Consider the following 16480-nt stretch of genomic DNA (forward strand, 5'->3'; position numbering starts at 1 on the left):
ACCTCTCCACCACACAGCTGAAACAGTTGCAGTCTGCCAACAGGGGCCTATTCTCCTGAAATAGGCCCTCACAGGTCCATGAAGGGGGGAAAGGTATTCAAAGTCCACGGACCGTTTATGCCTGGCCAGGAGCCGCTTCTGTCCAGAGCTCCCCAGGTTAGTGGAGCTGGCAAATTATCTTTTCCCCCAGTTGCAAATTTATTCCTTCTTCAAGACTGGGAGAATGGCTCCAGGCATTCAGCTGGGCCTATCTCAGGCCAGTGAAATCAACGGCCTCTGAAGCCAGCTTGGGTTTTGTCAGGAGCAGCATTCTTCTCTGGTTCCAGAGGTGTGAGTAGGCTGTGAGGCTGCCTGTTTCTCCCTGAGGAAACTGCTGCTGAATGCTACCACTAGCCCTGCCACAGTCGCTGCCGGGAATGTTGCCTGAGGGATCCTGACGATTCAGTTCCTGCAGCTCCTCTCTGCTTCTGAACTGTTGTATCCCCCTCCCCCTGCTGCTCAGTCCGTTTTCTAACTTTGCCTTTGATGTTCAGGGCTCCTGGCTTGTTATAAATATAATCGTTTCATGTGTTTTTTTTTTTGGTTTTTGTTGTAGGAGGGATCGCAGGAAGCATGTGGCTTATTCTCCCATCTTGGCCCCGCCCCGCCCTTTCTTTTTGATGTGTGTGTTTATTGCTGTACGTTGACCTCTAAGCACTGCTTTTGCTGTGTCTGCAAGGTTTTTGTATGTAGTGTTTTCATTCTCGTTTGATTGTAGGATGTTTTTAATTCTATCTTTGATTTTTTTTTTTCTGTTACCCAGTAGTATGTGTTATTTAGTTTCTACATATTGTATTTTTTTCCCTGGCTGTTCTTGTTACTGATTTCTGTTTTTATGGGTCATGATCAGAGAAGATGCTTTGTATTATTCCAGTGTTTTTGAATTTGTCAAGGATTGTTTTGTAGCCTAAAGTATCATCTATTCTGGAGAATGATCCATGAGCATTGGAGAACAACGTGTACACTGCTGCTGTTGGGTGGTTTGGTCTGTATGTGTCTATGAGGTCTGGTTGGTTGATTGTGGTATTTAGATCTCCTGTGTGTTTGTTGAGTTTCTTTCTAGTTCTGCCCTTCACCTAGAGTGGTATGTTAAAGTCTTCTGCTGTTATTGTGAAACTATCTATTTCTGTATTCAGTTCTGTTAGAGTTTGTCCTGTGGGCAAGGCAAGGTAGTAGATGGAGCTTGGTGGAGGAGTGGGGAAGAGGATAGGCTCCTGTTGTGGTTCCCTAGTCAGGTGAGGCAGTCAGGGTATGGGACCCTTTGTCGCCTCCAATCAGGAGGATGCGGTGAGGGGATGTGTGTCCCTCTGGCTTGGATACGCGTGTGCCGGGGCACCTCGCGTCCACTGTGTAGCCAGTGAGCGGGACCTGTGTGAGGAGTTGGGGCTGCGCATGTTTCCCAGTTGAATGGGAAACCTCCCACCAACGCTCTGCAGGTCCACCACCTTGGGTGCACACTCACTCCTACGTATCTCTGGTTTTAGGTCCTGGTTCCCTATCTCTGCCTCATTCTGTGTCTATAGAGGTTCTCTATCCCTTTTGGAAAAGTCGTGAAGTTGCATCGCTATTTTCTTTACCTGGAGTTGCTGCTGGCTTTGTCCTCAGATGACTATTTTGTCGGGCTGGCTGCTGAGCTCCTCCATGCCATGTCACTCTTCTTTCGCTGCTTCATTTCACTTTTTCCTTCACTTGCGGTTCAGTTGAGTTCTTAGGCCTTTTTTTCTTGATGTTCAGGGTTCTTGGATTGTTACCTGCTTCTGTTTCTCTTGATTTTTTGGGTGTTTGGTGCAGGAGGTGTTATGGCGCTTGTATCTAAGCCACCATCTTGGCTCCAAAATGCAATACTATTTTTAGACTGTAATTGTGGTACTTACTATTATATTTTTTAATGATTTGCGTATAGGCCTGGTTCTCACTGTATTATGTTCGTTGTTCTTGTTAATTGCCTTTGAGATGATTCTGACTCAGGGCGACCTCGTGTGTATAGCAAAACTACTCTATAGGGTTTTTAAGGCAGGCTTGTCTTCTAAGGTGCTGCTGAACTGCCAACCTTTCAGCTAATAGTTGAGTGCTTAACTGTTAGTGCCACCCAAGGACTCCAGTGTTGTCTTCAAACAGCATCTATACTTACTGATAAGGAGCCCTGGCTGCACAGTGGTTAAAGCTTTTGGCTGCTAACTGAAAGGTCTGCAGTTCAAACCTACCACCTGCTCTATAGGAGGAAAGATCTGGTGATCTCACAGCCTAGGAAACCCTATAGGGCAGTTCTACTCTGTCCTATAGGGTCACTGTGAGCTAGAATCGACTTGACTGTACACAACAACAAAGCATACTCACTGTTATGAAAGATGAATTTAGCATATTTATACAACTTCTAATTTCCTGAGGTAGGACTACACAGATATGTTTTGGTATTAGATATATTATTATGACAATTGTTTCAGTTGAGTTGGTAGTTGTAATTTTAAGTAATAGCTTATATTTCTATTATTATTATTGACTGTATTATTTATGGATTTATATATTCACTCCATCCCTAAGAGAAAATTATTTTGCTTTTACCTCACATTCACTTTTCCACTTCCTAATTTTTGTTATATTGCTTGTATTTACAAGATTTATAATAATAATAATTAGAGTATCAGCTGTTGAGTTGGTTCCAACTCATGGTGACCCCATGCACAACAGAAGGAAACACCTCCTGGTCCTGCGCCATCCTTAGAATTGTTGTTATGCTTGAGGCCATTGTTGCAGCCAGTGTGTAAGTCTATCTCGTTGAGGGTCTTTGACTGTTCTGCTGACCCTGTATGTTACCAAGCATTGACGTCCTTCTCCAGGGACTGATCCCTCCTGACAACATGTCCAAAGTGTGTAAGGCACAGTCTTGCCATCATTGCTTCTAAGGAGCAGTTTGGTTATACTTCTTCCAATACAAATTTGTTCATTCTTTCGGCAGTCTGTGGTATATTCGGTATTCTTTGCCAGCACCAGAATGCAAAGATGTCATATCTTCTTCGGTCTTCCTTATTCATTGTCCAGCTTTCGCATGCATATGATGTGATTGAAAGTACCATGGCTTGGGTCAGGTGCATCTTAGTCTTAAAGGTAACGTCTTTGCTTTTCAACACTTTAAAGAGGTCCTTTGCAGCAGATTTGTCCAATGCAGTGAGCTTTTTGATTTCTTGACTGCTGCTACATGGGTGTTGATTGTGGATCCAAGTAAAATGAAATCCTTGACAACTTCAATCTTTTCTCCAGTTATAATGATGTTTCTTATTGGTCCAGTTGTGAGGATTTTTGTTTTATATTGAGGTGTAATCCATACTGAAGGCTGTAGTCTTTGATCTTCATTACTGAGTATTTCAAGTCCTTTTCACTTGCAGCAAGCAAGGTTGTGTCATTTGCATAGCGGAGGTTGTTAATGAGTCTTTTGCCAATCCTGGTGCCCCGTTCTTCTTCATATAGTCCATTTTCTCAGATTATTTGCTCGGCATACAGGTTGAATAGGTATGGTGAAAGGATACAACCCTCATGAACACCTTTCCTGACTTTAAACCAATCAGTATCCCCTTGTTCTGTCTGAAGAACTGCCTCTTGATCTATGTGCAGGTTCCTCATAATCACAATTAAGTGTTCTGGAATTCCCGTCCTTTCCAGTGTTATCCATAATTTGTCATGATCCACGCAGTCGAATGCCTTTGCATAGTCAATAAAACACAGGTAAATATCCTTCTGGTATTCTCTGCTTTCAGCCAGGATCCATCTGACATCAGCAGTGATATCCCTGGTTCCATGTTCTCTTCTGAATCTAGCCTGAATTTCTGGCAGTTCCCTGTTGATATGCTGCTGCAGCGGCTTTTGAATCATCTCCAGCAAAAATTTGCTTGCGTGTGGTATTAATGATATTATTCTATAGTTTCCTGCACTTGGTTGGATCACCTTTCTTGGGAATAAGCATAAATATCAATCTCTTTCAGTTGGTTGGTCAGGATGCTGTCTTCGGTATTTCTCTGCATAGAGATTGAGCTCTTCCAGCGCTGCATCTGTTTGTTAAAACATCTCAATTTGTATTCCATCAATTCCTAGAGCCTTTTTTTCGCCAGTGCCTCCAGTGCAGCTTGGATTTCTTCCTTTAGTACCATTGGTCCCTGATCATATGCTACCTCTTGAAATGGTTGAACGTCGACTAATTCTTTTTGGTGTAATGACTCTCTGTATTTCTTCCATCTTCTTTTGATGCTTCCTGTGTCGTTTAATATTTTCCCCACTATTGCACCTCGAGGCTTGAATTTTTTTTCAGTCCTTTCAGCTTAAGAAACGCTGAGCATGTTCTTCCCTTTTTGTTTTCTATCTCCAGCTCTTTGCACTTGTCATTATAATGCTTTACTTTGTCTTCTTGAGCTGCCCCTTGAAATCTTCTGTTCAGTTCTTTTACTTCATTAATTCTTCCTTTTGCTTTAGCTGCTCGACGTTCAAGAGCAAGTTTCAGAGTCTCCTCTGACATCCATCTTTGTCTTTTCTTTCTCTCCTCTCTTTTCAGTGAACTCTCACTTTCTTCATGTATGATGTCCTTGATGTCATTCTACAGCCCATCTGGTCTTCGGTCATTAGGGTTCAGTGAATCAAATCTTTTCTTGAGATGGTCTCTAAATTCAAGTAGGATGTACTCAAGGTCATATTTTGGCTCTCATGGACTTAGATATGAGCAATTGATGATCTGTTCCACAGTTGTCCCCTGGCCTTGTTTTGACTGATGATATTGAGCTTTTCCATTCTCTTTTTCCACAGATAAAGTTGATTTGCTTCCTGTGTTTTTATTCTGGCAAGGTCTGTGTGTGTAGTCGCCATTTATGTTGGTGGAAAAAGGTATCTGCAGTGAAGAAGTTGTTGGTGTTGCAAAATTCTGTCATTGAACTTCTGGCATCGTTTCTATCACCAAGGCCATATTTTCCAAATACTGATTTTTCGTTGTTTCCGACTTTCGCATTCCAATCACCAGTAATTATCAATGCATCCTAATTGCATGTTTGAGTAATTTCAGACTGCAGCAGCTGATAAAAATCTTCAATTTCTTCATTTTTGGCCTCAGCGGTTGGTGCGTAAATTTGAGTAATAGTCGTATTAATTGGTCTTCCTTGTAGGCATATAGATATTATCCTATCAGTGACAGCATTGTACTTCAGGATAGATCTTGAAGTGTTCTTTTTGACCATGAATGCAACACCATTCCTCTTCAAGTTTTCATTTCCGACACAGTAGTCTAATATGATTGTCCGATTTGGAATGGCCGATGCCAGTCCATTTCGGGTCACTGATGCCTAAGGTACTGATGTTTATGCGTCCCATTTCATTTTTGATGACTTCCAGTTTTCCTGGACTTCCAGTTTTCCTGGATTCATACTTTGTACATTCCAGGTTCCAATTATTAATGGATATTTGCAGCTGTTTCTGCTCATTTTGAGTCATGCCACATCAGCAGGTGGAGGTACCAAAAACTTTATTCCATCCACGTCATTAAGGCCAACTCTACTTTGAGGAGGCCACTCTTCCCCTGTCATCTTTTGAGTGCCTTCCAACCTGGTGGCTCATCTTCCTGCACTGTATCAGACAGTGTTCTGCTGCTGTTCATAACGTTTTCACTGACTAATTCTTCTCCAAACTAGACTTCCAGGTCCTTTTTTGTAGCCTGCCTTAGTTTGGAAACTCAGCTGAAACCTGTCTTCCATGGGTGATCCTGCCGTTTTCTGAGTCCCAGTGGCATAGCTTCCAGCATCACAGCAACATGCCAGCTCCCACAATATGACAAACTGATACAAATTTTTAATAGAAATATATTTTGTCCTTTATTATAAGTTGATTTTAAAAATTAAGTAGCAATCACATCTATAATATTAGATTATGTAAATATTCTCTCTATATGCAAATGTAATCTATTTTGTTAAAACTTTGCTGTTCACAGAGGGGGAGCCCTGGTGGCACAGTGATCAAAATGCTTACTCCTAACGGAAGGGTCTGGTAGCTGAAATCCATCAGCTGCTCTGCAGTAGAAATACATGGCAGTCTGCTTCCTTAAAGATTTCAGCTTCAGAAACCCTGTGGGGCAGTTATACTCTGTCCCATAAGGTCGCTGTGAGTTGGAATCTTTTCAATGGCGGTGGGTTTGGTTTGATTCTCCCAGGATAATCTCCAGGTGTTACAGGTGTTACCTTCTGATGGATCCTTTTTTTTTTCACTTTAGATGAATATTTACAGATTGGATGTGTTTTTCATTAAACAATTAATACATATTTGTTTTGTGACATTGGCTGCCAGCCCCGTGACATGTCAATACTCTTGCCTTCTCCACCATGGATTTTCTGTTACCAGCTTTCCTGTGCCCTCCTGCTTTCTATCCTTGCCCCTGGGGTGATATGCCTATTTTGTTTTATGGGCTCGTTTAATCTTTGGCTGAACGGTGATCCTCAGGAGTGACTTTAGTACTGGTTTTTTTTTTTTTTTAATTCCTTTAGTGTGGATGATATTTAGCTATCACAATTTTCATAGCACATTTTGTCTTCAAATTCTTTTTCATTTTGATAGCACACCTTTTCTTGTAACTTCTTTTCTCTGTATGGGATGGATAGTAGCCTTTGAATTTTAACATACTTAAAAATGCCTTCATCTTGCCCAGTGTTTGATAGGTTGGCTCGTGTTGGACTTCTAGGCTGAAAATATAAGGGCTTTGAAGATACTGCCCATTCTTCTTTAACAGCATTCAGGTGTTGTTAAAGAGAAGTCTGAGGTTAGTTGGTTCTTTGGTAGGTAGCTTTTTCCTTCTGAAAGTTTTTAGAATTTTATCTTACTACTTTGAGCTCTGTTGCAAGTATATTGTGGTAGTTTGTGGTTTGCCATTTGTCTTAGGCATCTAGTGTGGCTGTAACAGAAATACCACAAATGGATTGCTTTAACAAACAAAAATTTATTCTCTCACAGCCTAGTAGGCTAGAAGTCCAAGTTCAGGGTGTCAGCTCCAGGAGAAGGCATTCTCTCTCTGTCACCTCTGGAGGAAGGTTCTTATCATCAGTCTTCCCCTGGTCTAGGAATTTCTCAGTGCTGGAACCCCGGGTCCAAAGATGCGATGTGCTCCCAGTGTTGCTTTCATATCGATATGAGGTCCCCATGTCTTGTTGCCCTCTTCTTTCTTTTATGTCTCAAAAGAGATTGGCTGAAGACACAGTTCAATTTTGTAAATTGAGTCCTGCCTCATTAACATGACTACCACTAATCCGATCTAATCAACATCGTAGAGATAGGATTCACAACACATAGGAAAATCACATCAGGTGACAAAATGGTGGACAGTTACACAATACTGGGAATTACGACCTAGCCAAATTGATAACACATTTTTGGGGCACACAGTTCAATCCATGACACCATTTGAAACTTTTCCTGTTGATATTTGATACTCAATAGTTTTTAATTTTCAAATAGCCATATTTAGCAGTCTTTTATTTATTGTTATAATGCCTTTTGTGTTTTATTTGAAGCATTCTTCTGTACCCTGAAGTTGTGAATGTATTCTGAAAGATTTGTAGCTTTACCTTTCACATTTAGGACATTAAACCTCTTGGAATTTGTTTGGTTTGAGGTAATTGAATTCTAAAATTTAACCCAAGATGTTTCAAGGTATTTTTTTCTTTTCTAAAGTGTTTTTTATTAGGAATGTCAGAAATTCTAAAAGTAATGAGTAACAAAAGTACAGTGGACGTGTTGGACAGAAGTCCATCACCCAGCTTTAATTGTTATTAACTCAAAGCACTTGTTTCATCTGTGTATGTCCTTCTCCCCTCCCTCTCCCCAAAAACTGGATTATTTTGAAGTGGATCTAGATGTATAATATAAAACCTATCGCTGTCAATGCGATTCTGACTCATAGTGACTATAGAGTAGAACTAACTGCCTGGTAGGGTTTCCAAGAAGTGTCTGGTGGATTCAATATTCTGACCTTTTGGTCAGCAGCTGTAGCTCTTAAACACTATGCCACCAGATACTGATCTTTTTTTATTAACCCTTCTTTGCACTTAGTGGTCCCTTGCACAGTGAGGGTTCTTGTCTTCAAATTGGAGATAGCATATTTTTCTTTGATAGTTTGTTGTCTTCTGTTGTCTCTCTTCTGTCTTTCTGGAGTTCATATTTCCTGCCTTGGCTCTCCAATTCTTAAAAATTATTTGGAAATCGACTATTCGACTACTCTGTCTTCCATATCTCCAAAGTGTTTTCCAGGTATACATTTTATCCCATCCATTGGATTTTTTTTTTTTTTTTTGCGGCAGGGGCAATCACTTTTAAGAAGACTTTCTTTTCTCTGATTACTCCTCTTTTATACTATCTAATTTTTTATATCCTAATTAGAATTTTAAGTTCATGTTTGTTCCCTGAATTATCTGTTTTTTTGAAGATCAATTCTGTTTGTGTACTTTGGTCTTTATCTTCCATCCTCCTTGTTTTCCTTAAGTGTTAATCTTTGATTATATATTAATATTGTGAACAAGAGATTATTATGGTTAGTACAGAAAACAGAATTTGGTCTTTTTCACCTGTTACGTGCTCTGCTTTTCATTTTTAAATAGGAGGGCTGACTTGGAGTTTTATCAGAGTACAATGTGTGGGTTGGCAGGTAGGCTTTCTTGTAGGGTGTCTGGATCAAGAGTGAGCTGGCAGGCCGGGATTCCCAAAAGTTGCCAAAATGAGGAGGCCTTTACTTTGGAAATGGAGCATTTCAGTTTATTTTATTTCTCCTTATCCTACCCCGGAGCACTGATGGCACAGCAGTTAAGCATTAGTCAGTAGTTCAAATCCACCAGCTCCTTGGAAACCCTATGGGGCAGTTCTCTTCTGTGGTAAAGGTTCACTGTGAGTCAGAATCAACTGGACAGCAACTGGTTTGTCCTACTTTGCTGTTTTGGAGTATTACTTTAAATTCTTATCTCTCTTCTTTCAAGTTCCAATCTTTTCTTTAGGATCCTACCTCAGACTTGCCTTAGCCTTAGTGCCCATCTCCCCAAAGTCCCAGGTTTTCTGAATGCAATTTTTTAAATGAATAGTCTGTTGGTAAGATTACCTCATGGCACATTCTTGTTTTTTGCATTTGTTGATTCAAGGTTGGAGCTTATGGAATTTCCTGCTTACCCTTGGCCCTGTGGGTGTTCTTCACCCTTTGCATTTTCTGTGTCAGTCTACTCTCCTGCTTCCTGCCTTTCAGGAATCCTTCCAAATGTCTTGATTTCTACTGGCACACTTTCTTGATTTCTACTGCTGTCATGACTTTATTCTTTCATCGTTTCAGTGGAAGCTTTAGGGAGGGAATATAGATGCAGGTGATCAGTCTACAATGTTCAGTTGCAGGCTATATGATTCTTCTTACTGTTCAGTTGTGAGTTATATTTAGGAAATGTTTTAAATACAGACATCTTATTTCTGAATGTACAAATGAAGTAAACCTCAATTCGGGTTATCTAGAGGTTTTATAATTTGATTAAAAAAATTTTTTTAACCTGAATAATGTCTAATAACATATATTCTAAGTAATTTTAGAATATGCTATTATAAATATACTTTTGGTCCTCATTCAGATATTTAACATTGTAAAATCAAAGTTTATATTTGTAGAACATTGAGAAAAGATATGGAAACTACTGTTATTTGCAATTATTTGAATGGCCAACTATTTATTATAAATAACTTATTACAGTAGCACTTTGCAGTTTACTTGGTATTTTTCCTATATTAGATGATTTGATCTAATTACTTGAATCTTTAGTAATAAAGAATTAAAACTTTGTTTTTGTATTTCTTTTTTAGTTTTAAGAGGTTGGCAGATGATAATATCAATGTTAAAAGTGAAGCAAGAGTGCCATGTTAGTTGTTAATCAGATATTAACCTGAGTGAGGGAGGCAAAGAAATCAATATTAGGTAATTAGGCATAGAAACGAAGAAGTCGTTTCACTTATACTTCATTTCAGGAGAACCATGTTCTTATGTCTTTTTCTCTTTTCAAAATGAGGTTGACCATGAATGAGTCCAGTGAGAATGATGTGGGGATCATGACTTCCTGAGGGGTGGTCTGTTTTACTTGTCTCCCCTCCATCTGTGTTTCTTTTTGTACAAAGCATTTAAAATCTTTTTGTTGTGTATTTGGCATATTACGAGGTATCGTAGAGTTACTTCTCATTCCATAGTGATGACCAAATCTTTCAAAAGGAAAATGTGCCAAAACCTCTATGGCATTTTTTTAAAATCTGTTAAATGCTTGAAACCTTTTCCTTTTTGGGAAAAGAGCTGCTTTCTACTTAAGACATAAGAAAATGTGATAAAAACCATTCAGAAAGGTGGTATCTAAGTTACTCTGTGACTCCTCAGGCCCACACTGTAAGTGTGGTGTGGTGTGTCTGGTGGGTGGCAGAGGTCTGGTTGTTGTCACAGTGGCAGCATATGATGTGTAGGTTATGTATCTGCTTGATTCCAGTTTTTTAATTTTCTGAATTAAATGTGTATGTGTTTTATCATTATGTACATTTTTTACTCTTCATTTCTAGCTCTCGTGCTCATTCCCCCATGATAGCTGTAGGAAGTGATGACGGTAGTCCAAATGCAATGGCCAAAGTTCAGATTTTTGAATATAATGAAAACACCAGGTCAGTATTGACTTCGATCTTAACTTTTGTTCAGAATTGCATTTCCTTTTTATGAGATGATTCTTTATTCATTAACTAAATTATGTGTTATTGCTAATATAGTTATTGATTTCCTATGATATGCCAAGCTCTGTGCGAGCCTCTGATAATATAAAAAAATATAGAGTTGAATAATATAAAGTACTTGATCTCACATATGTACCATCTTGCTGGGAAAGCAAAAAATAATAGTAATAAAGGGGGATGAATTTTATGAATCAGGAGAATCAGAATGTTGCGAATTTACCTCTGGGGAAGGGGGGGTTATCCAGTTTAGGTGGCCAGGGAAGTTCACCCAGAAGATCTATTATAGGATGAGTTAGCCAGATGAAGAAGGGCAAAAGCGTTCCAGGTGGAGAAAAGTCCATGTGGTAAGGACCATGGACAAAAGAGCCAGTATATGTTTACTGTGTTTGAAACATAATACCAAAAGGAAATGTGGTGAGAAATACACAAGCTACATATCTGTGGGACCTACTGTTCACTGTTTAGGTTATCCTAGGATAACGTGAAGCCACTGGAAATGACAAGATCAGACAATTCTTCAACTCTTCCACAGTGAGAAATGTATATTGGAGGGAAGCATGAGTAGATTCAGGGTTAGGATGTTGTTGTAATAGTCCAGGTGGGAGATTATAGTGGCTTTGGAGTAGAGTAGTGGCAGGGGATGGAGAAAAGAGGAGAAATTCAAGATTGATTTAAGAAGTGGTTTCAGTAGGATCTGGTCATTCATTTGATGTGGGAGTTGAGGAAAAGAGGGAGGAGCCAAAGTTTTCCAAGGTTTTGGTGGCTTACATAGTTAATTTCTTGAGATAAGGAACTCTGGAGAAAAGGAGATTTGGAGAGTGTGGCAGCATGTGAAGACAAGTCTAATATTGATCATGTTGAGGTACAGGTATCTACAAAACACCTCAGAGCCATAAGCACAGTGTCAGAGGTGCACTTAGTGTCTCATGAGGGAAAAGCACACCTCTGAAGTGATCAGGTGAGCTTTACAGACGCTAGACAGAGTTTCAGGTTTAGTAGTCAGACACAGGGTAGGGCATGAAGCAGAAGAGAGTAACTAGTGTAATTTCTGTGGGCTCTGCAATTTAGAACGTTTCTACATAGGTTTTCAAAGGTTTCTTACATATATTCTGTATTCCTAGATTCTTGATTTCCTCAGAGAGGCTCTGTCTGCAATAACACTGTTAAATAGAACTTTCTGCAAAGATGGAAATATTCTGTATCTGCACTAATACAGTGGACACTAGCCACATGTGACTATTGAAACTTGAAATGTGTCTAGTGCGACTGAGGAGCTGAATTTATTAATTCTTGTTTATATTTATATAGGCACATGTAGTTAGTGGCTACTGTACTGGACAGCACAGTTCTAGAATATAGGTACTTTCCTTTAGAATTCTTTGAGGTTTTTGTAGCCTTTTAAGTTATTAAATTTGTAAACCATATTAATAGCACATCTTAGCACAACTCAAGTTGTTAAAGTAATTATGTTCAATTTTAGAGGAGCAGAATGGATATAGAGGCATAAATCTAAAACTTAAAAGGTGGAACATTTCTAAAACTTAGGAAAAAGAAAAATACTTTATAAGATTTGATTAAAAGAATAAAGAACTTAGAGTTAATTCCAAAATAAAGTACAGGGCACATAGAAAGTACCTAAATGCTTAAAATAATCCTATGATAAAAAATAATCTGAAGTTGTTTATGAGTATCTTAGCTAGCAGAATACATCTACTCGGGCTGCAGAGGAGTTGGGGTGGAGCAGTTCTGGGGTATTTTTCATTTTTTGCTGTGTCATCCATCATATGTTGGTGGTGTCTCTCTCTCTTGATCACAAGAGAGCTGCAACAGTTTTAGGTTTCATGTGCAGATACAAAGAAGGGCATTTCCTTCCTTGTGTCTTTTTATATTAGTGGGGAGAAACTTTTCTAGAAGCATCTTAGGAGTCTTCTTTTCAGATTCTATTGGCCAGAATTGAGTCACCCACCCATATTTCAGCTGCAGATGAGTCAGATAGGAAGTGTCTTGTATTTTCAGCATCCAAAATGAGGAGAAAATGGTATTGGTAGGTTACAGTGTCTCCTCCATCTTTACCCCTTTATCATTTGTATGTGAGTGTGACTTAAGTTGTCAGAGTTCATCTCTTTTTGGATTTCTTGGTTCTGGCTCTTTGAGATAAGAGTTGTTTGAAGGTTCCTGGTTAAATTGAACAGGTTTTCATGGAGGATATCTGATAGTGGACTGTGTTACATCTTCAGGAAATAGTAACATCATTTAGGGAGTCTGTGGGTGACACACATGGTTAAGCACTGACTACTAGCCTAAAGGTTGGCAGTTCAAACCCACCAAAAGGGGCCTCAGAAGACAGGCCTGGTGATCTGCTTCTGAAAGGTTATACAGCTTTGAAATCCCATGGAATAGTTCTACTCTGCAAACATGGGGTTGCCGTGAGTCGTAATGGACTATATGACAGCTAACAACAAGAACATCGCCACCATATAGCACACTGTCCAATTTGTCAGATAATTAACCAATATCAGATATATTTATTTCTGTTGGCAAATGAAAATATTAAAACAGACCTGGCCTTGATAATGGTAATACACATGCCATGCATGTTTACAGCATTTTTTATAGGCACAGGGCACTTTCACATAGATTATGAAATTTGTATCCTAACAGTATCTTTTTGAGTTGGTTGGGCAGGTTTTACCACCATTTTATAGCTGAGGAGACTAAGACCAACAAAGTAAAGTGAATTGTCTAAGGTCAGATATAGCACAGTCAGGACGAGAAGCTAGGTCACTTTTATTTATTGTCATCATTTACTGTCTCAGTGAGACTCAGATTCTTCAAGTAGGAAGAGCTTCGGATAACCTTTATTAAAGTATATAGTTTGTCTCAGGTAAAGAAACATATCACTTAATTCTTTCAGCAGACATTTCATAAGCTCTAGGGATTGTACTGAAAGCTGAGGGTAAAAACATGAATATAATATAAACCTATTGTTGTCGAGTTGATTTCAACTCACAGAGACTATAGGAAAGAGTAGAACGGCCGCATACGGTTTCCAAGGCTATAAATCTTTACTGAAGCAGACTGCCACATATTTCTCCTGTGGAGCAGCTGGTGGGTTCAAACCACTGACCTTTTGGTTAGCAGCTTAGCGCTTAACCATTGTGCCACCAGGACTCATTGTAGGAGCTCACAGTCTCTAGGAAACAGGTCAGTATAATGAACATTTACAGACTCTGTGATAGGAGCATGTGCTGGGTCCAGTAAGGCAGGAAAAAGGGTTGGTAGGAGATAGGGTGAGGAGAAGTGTTGAGTAGGAATGCACTCTTGAGCCTTAGTCTTGAAAGGTGAGGTATTCTGCAGGCAAAGCGAGAATCAGGAGCAGAGGTCTGGCGGGTGACAACGCAAGGGGATGCATTCTGGTGTGAGCGGAGGGTTGGAAGGAGGCATGCCAGAAGTCAAGGCAGGCTTTGGTCTTGATCACATCAGCCTTTGGAGACTTCTGAAGGATCCATTGGGTAGTTATACGGTTGTATTTACTTCTTAGGAAGAAGTCGTGGGCAGCTGTGTAGAAGATGGGCTAGGTGGGAGTGAGACTGGGAGTAGGGAAATCAAGGGATAATTGCAGTAGCCCGAAAGTGATAGAGCATGAGGACCTGCAGTAGGGCAGTGGGGACAAAGAAGAGGTAGAATTGACACGACTTGGTCTCTAGTTGGATGTGATGGGTCGGGTAGGGGAGGGAAGGAAGTATAGTGTGAGTGCTTGGTTCTGACTTGGCTGATGGTAGTGCTATTCGTTGAGATGGGACTACCCGAAGAGGAGTAAAAGCGGAGGGAGAGGTGAACTTACTTTGGACTACTTAGGTTGAGGTGTCTTTGGGAATTCCAGGTGGGAATATCTAAAGGGCAGATGTGTATGATAGCTAAGACTAATAATCTATTGCTGTATAGCAATGCAATCACAGAGTTGGTGGCTTAAAACAACACATTTATCATCATGGTCTCAGGAGTCTGGGCCCAACTGGCAAAGAACCTGGTTCCAAACTCATGTGATTGTTGGCAGCATTGAGTTCATTGTAGGCTGCTAGACTGAGGCCTTAGTTCTTCCTGGGTGTTGGCCAGGGGCTGTGTCACACACTGAGTCTGAAGGCAGCTCACCACGGGACAGCTGGCTTCTTCAAAGTCAGCAAGGGAGAGCTGCTCTTGCAAGACAGGCATTATAGTCTAATGTTTTGTCATCACGGAAGTGTCATCCCTGCACCTCTGCCATAGTTAGTTGGTTAAAAGCAAGTCACAGGTCCTGTTCACTCTCAGGGGAGGGCACTGCACAAGGGCATGACCACCAGGAGGTGGGAGTCACGGGCCACTTAGAGTCTGTCCCTCACAGTGTGATGGAGAACATAGTTCTAGGGGTCATACAGCCAGTAACTGATTTGTCCAGGATCCAGTCACGGGCATTCTAACCATAAAGCTTGTGCTGTTAATTACTTCCCCTGCCCTATCTCTGAGGAGCCCTGGTGGTGCAGTGGCTAAAGTGCTTGACCGCCACCCAAAAGGTTGGTGGTTCGAACCCCCCCTCCCCGAGCCTTTCTGCGGGAGAAAGACGTGACAGTCTGCTTCTGTAAAGATTTACAGCCTTGGTAACTCTGTAGGGCAGTGCTTTGTCCTACAGTGTCACTGTGAGTCGAAATCGACTCGATGGCAGTGGGTCTTTGGTTTGGTCCTATCTCTGGACTGGAGATAATAGATTTAGGAGTTACTGATTTAAAGTTTGTGAAACCATGGGTATAGAAACTTTAATGTCCACGCACATTATCTGGGGATGGTGTTAAAATGCAGCGTCCCATCCATTGGGTCTGGGTAGGGAGTGATTGATTGTACATGTCCCAGTTTTCAGGGGATGCCTGTGGTGTGGCCTATAGGCCGTACATGAGAAGCTTGCTCAGGGTGACTGTATAGAGTGAGAAGAGACTAAAGGGAAGACACTTGTGGCACACCAGCTTAGTAGAGATTTCAAAAAGAATGTTGGGGTTGAAAGAAGGCCAGGTGTAGAATGCTGGGGACTCTAATATTTTACAGGAGGATGGTTGAAAGATGGAGCAGGGATGTTTCTCTAAACCCCTCTATAAACACACAGGGTTACAAGCTTTAGTTTTGTCCATGATATTTGATCCAAGATGTAGAAAACTCTGACCTATCATCTCCTTCATTGTCTGTCACTGTACTTGATAAAGAAATAGAATTGTAAGAGTTAAATATACTTTGGCATCATTTCTTTTTTTATGTTCACTTAAAAAAATCAATTTCTGCTGTTACCAGCTTTACTTTTTTGTTTACAATCAAATACTTAGAAAATTCAATTCTTTTTCTTAAAGACACTAATGGCTAAAAAATCAAGACCTTATTTTAGTTAAGTTTTTATTAAACTATTTTAAAATATCAAAGGAGAGACATAGGTGGCTGGGTTTGTCTTCTAGGGGTGCTGTAGTAAAGCACCACTGGTTAGGTCACTTCACAATAAAAGTCCTCGCACAGCCTCAGAGGCCAGAGCCTGAAGTCCAGGTGTTGGCAGGGCTGCACTCCCACGAAGGCTGTGGTGGAGATTCCTTCCTCTCTTGGGACTTCCAGTTTCTAGTGACTCTAGGCTTTCCTTGGCTTGTGGCTGCATCACTCCAGTCTCTGCCTCCATCTTCACATGGCTTTT

General features: G+C 40.4%; 1 protein-coding gene across 4 annotated transcripts in view; it reads left to right on the top strand.

Moving 5' to 3' along the window:
* The window catches only part of SEH1L (SEH1 like nucleoporin), a 91748-nt gene that overhangs the window by 38061 nt on the left and 37207 nt on the right, over positions 1-16480 (top strand). For all 4 annotated transcript variants that reach the window (XM_003406392.4, XM_064294757.1, XM_023544008.2 and 1 more), the window contains exon 5: positions 10618-10716. In XM_003406392.4, coding sequence (XP_003406440.1) covers positions 10618-10716 — 99 coding nt within the window. The remainder of the gene's footprint in view (positions 1-10617; positions 10717-16480) is intronic.

This window comes from Loxodonta africana, chromosome 11 (assembly GCF_030014295.1).
Source record: "Loxodonta africana isolate mLoxAfr1 chromosome 11, mLoxAfr1.hap2, whole genome shotgun sequence".
NCBI classification, from domain to species: Eukaryota; Metazoa; Chordata; class Mammalia; order Proboscidea; family Elephantidae; genus Loxodonta; species Loxodonta africana.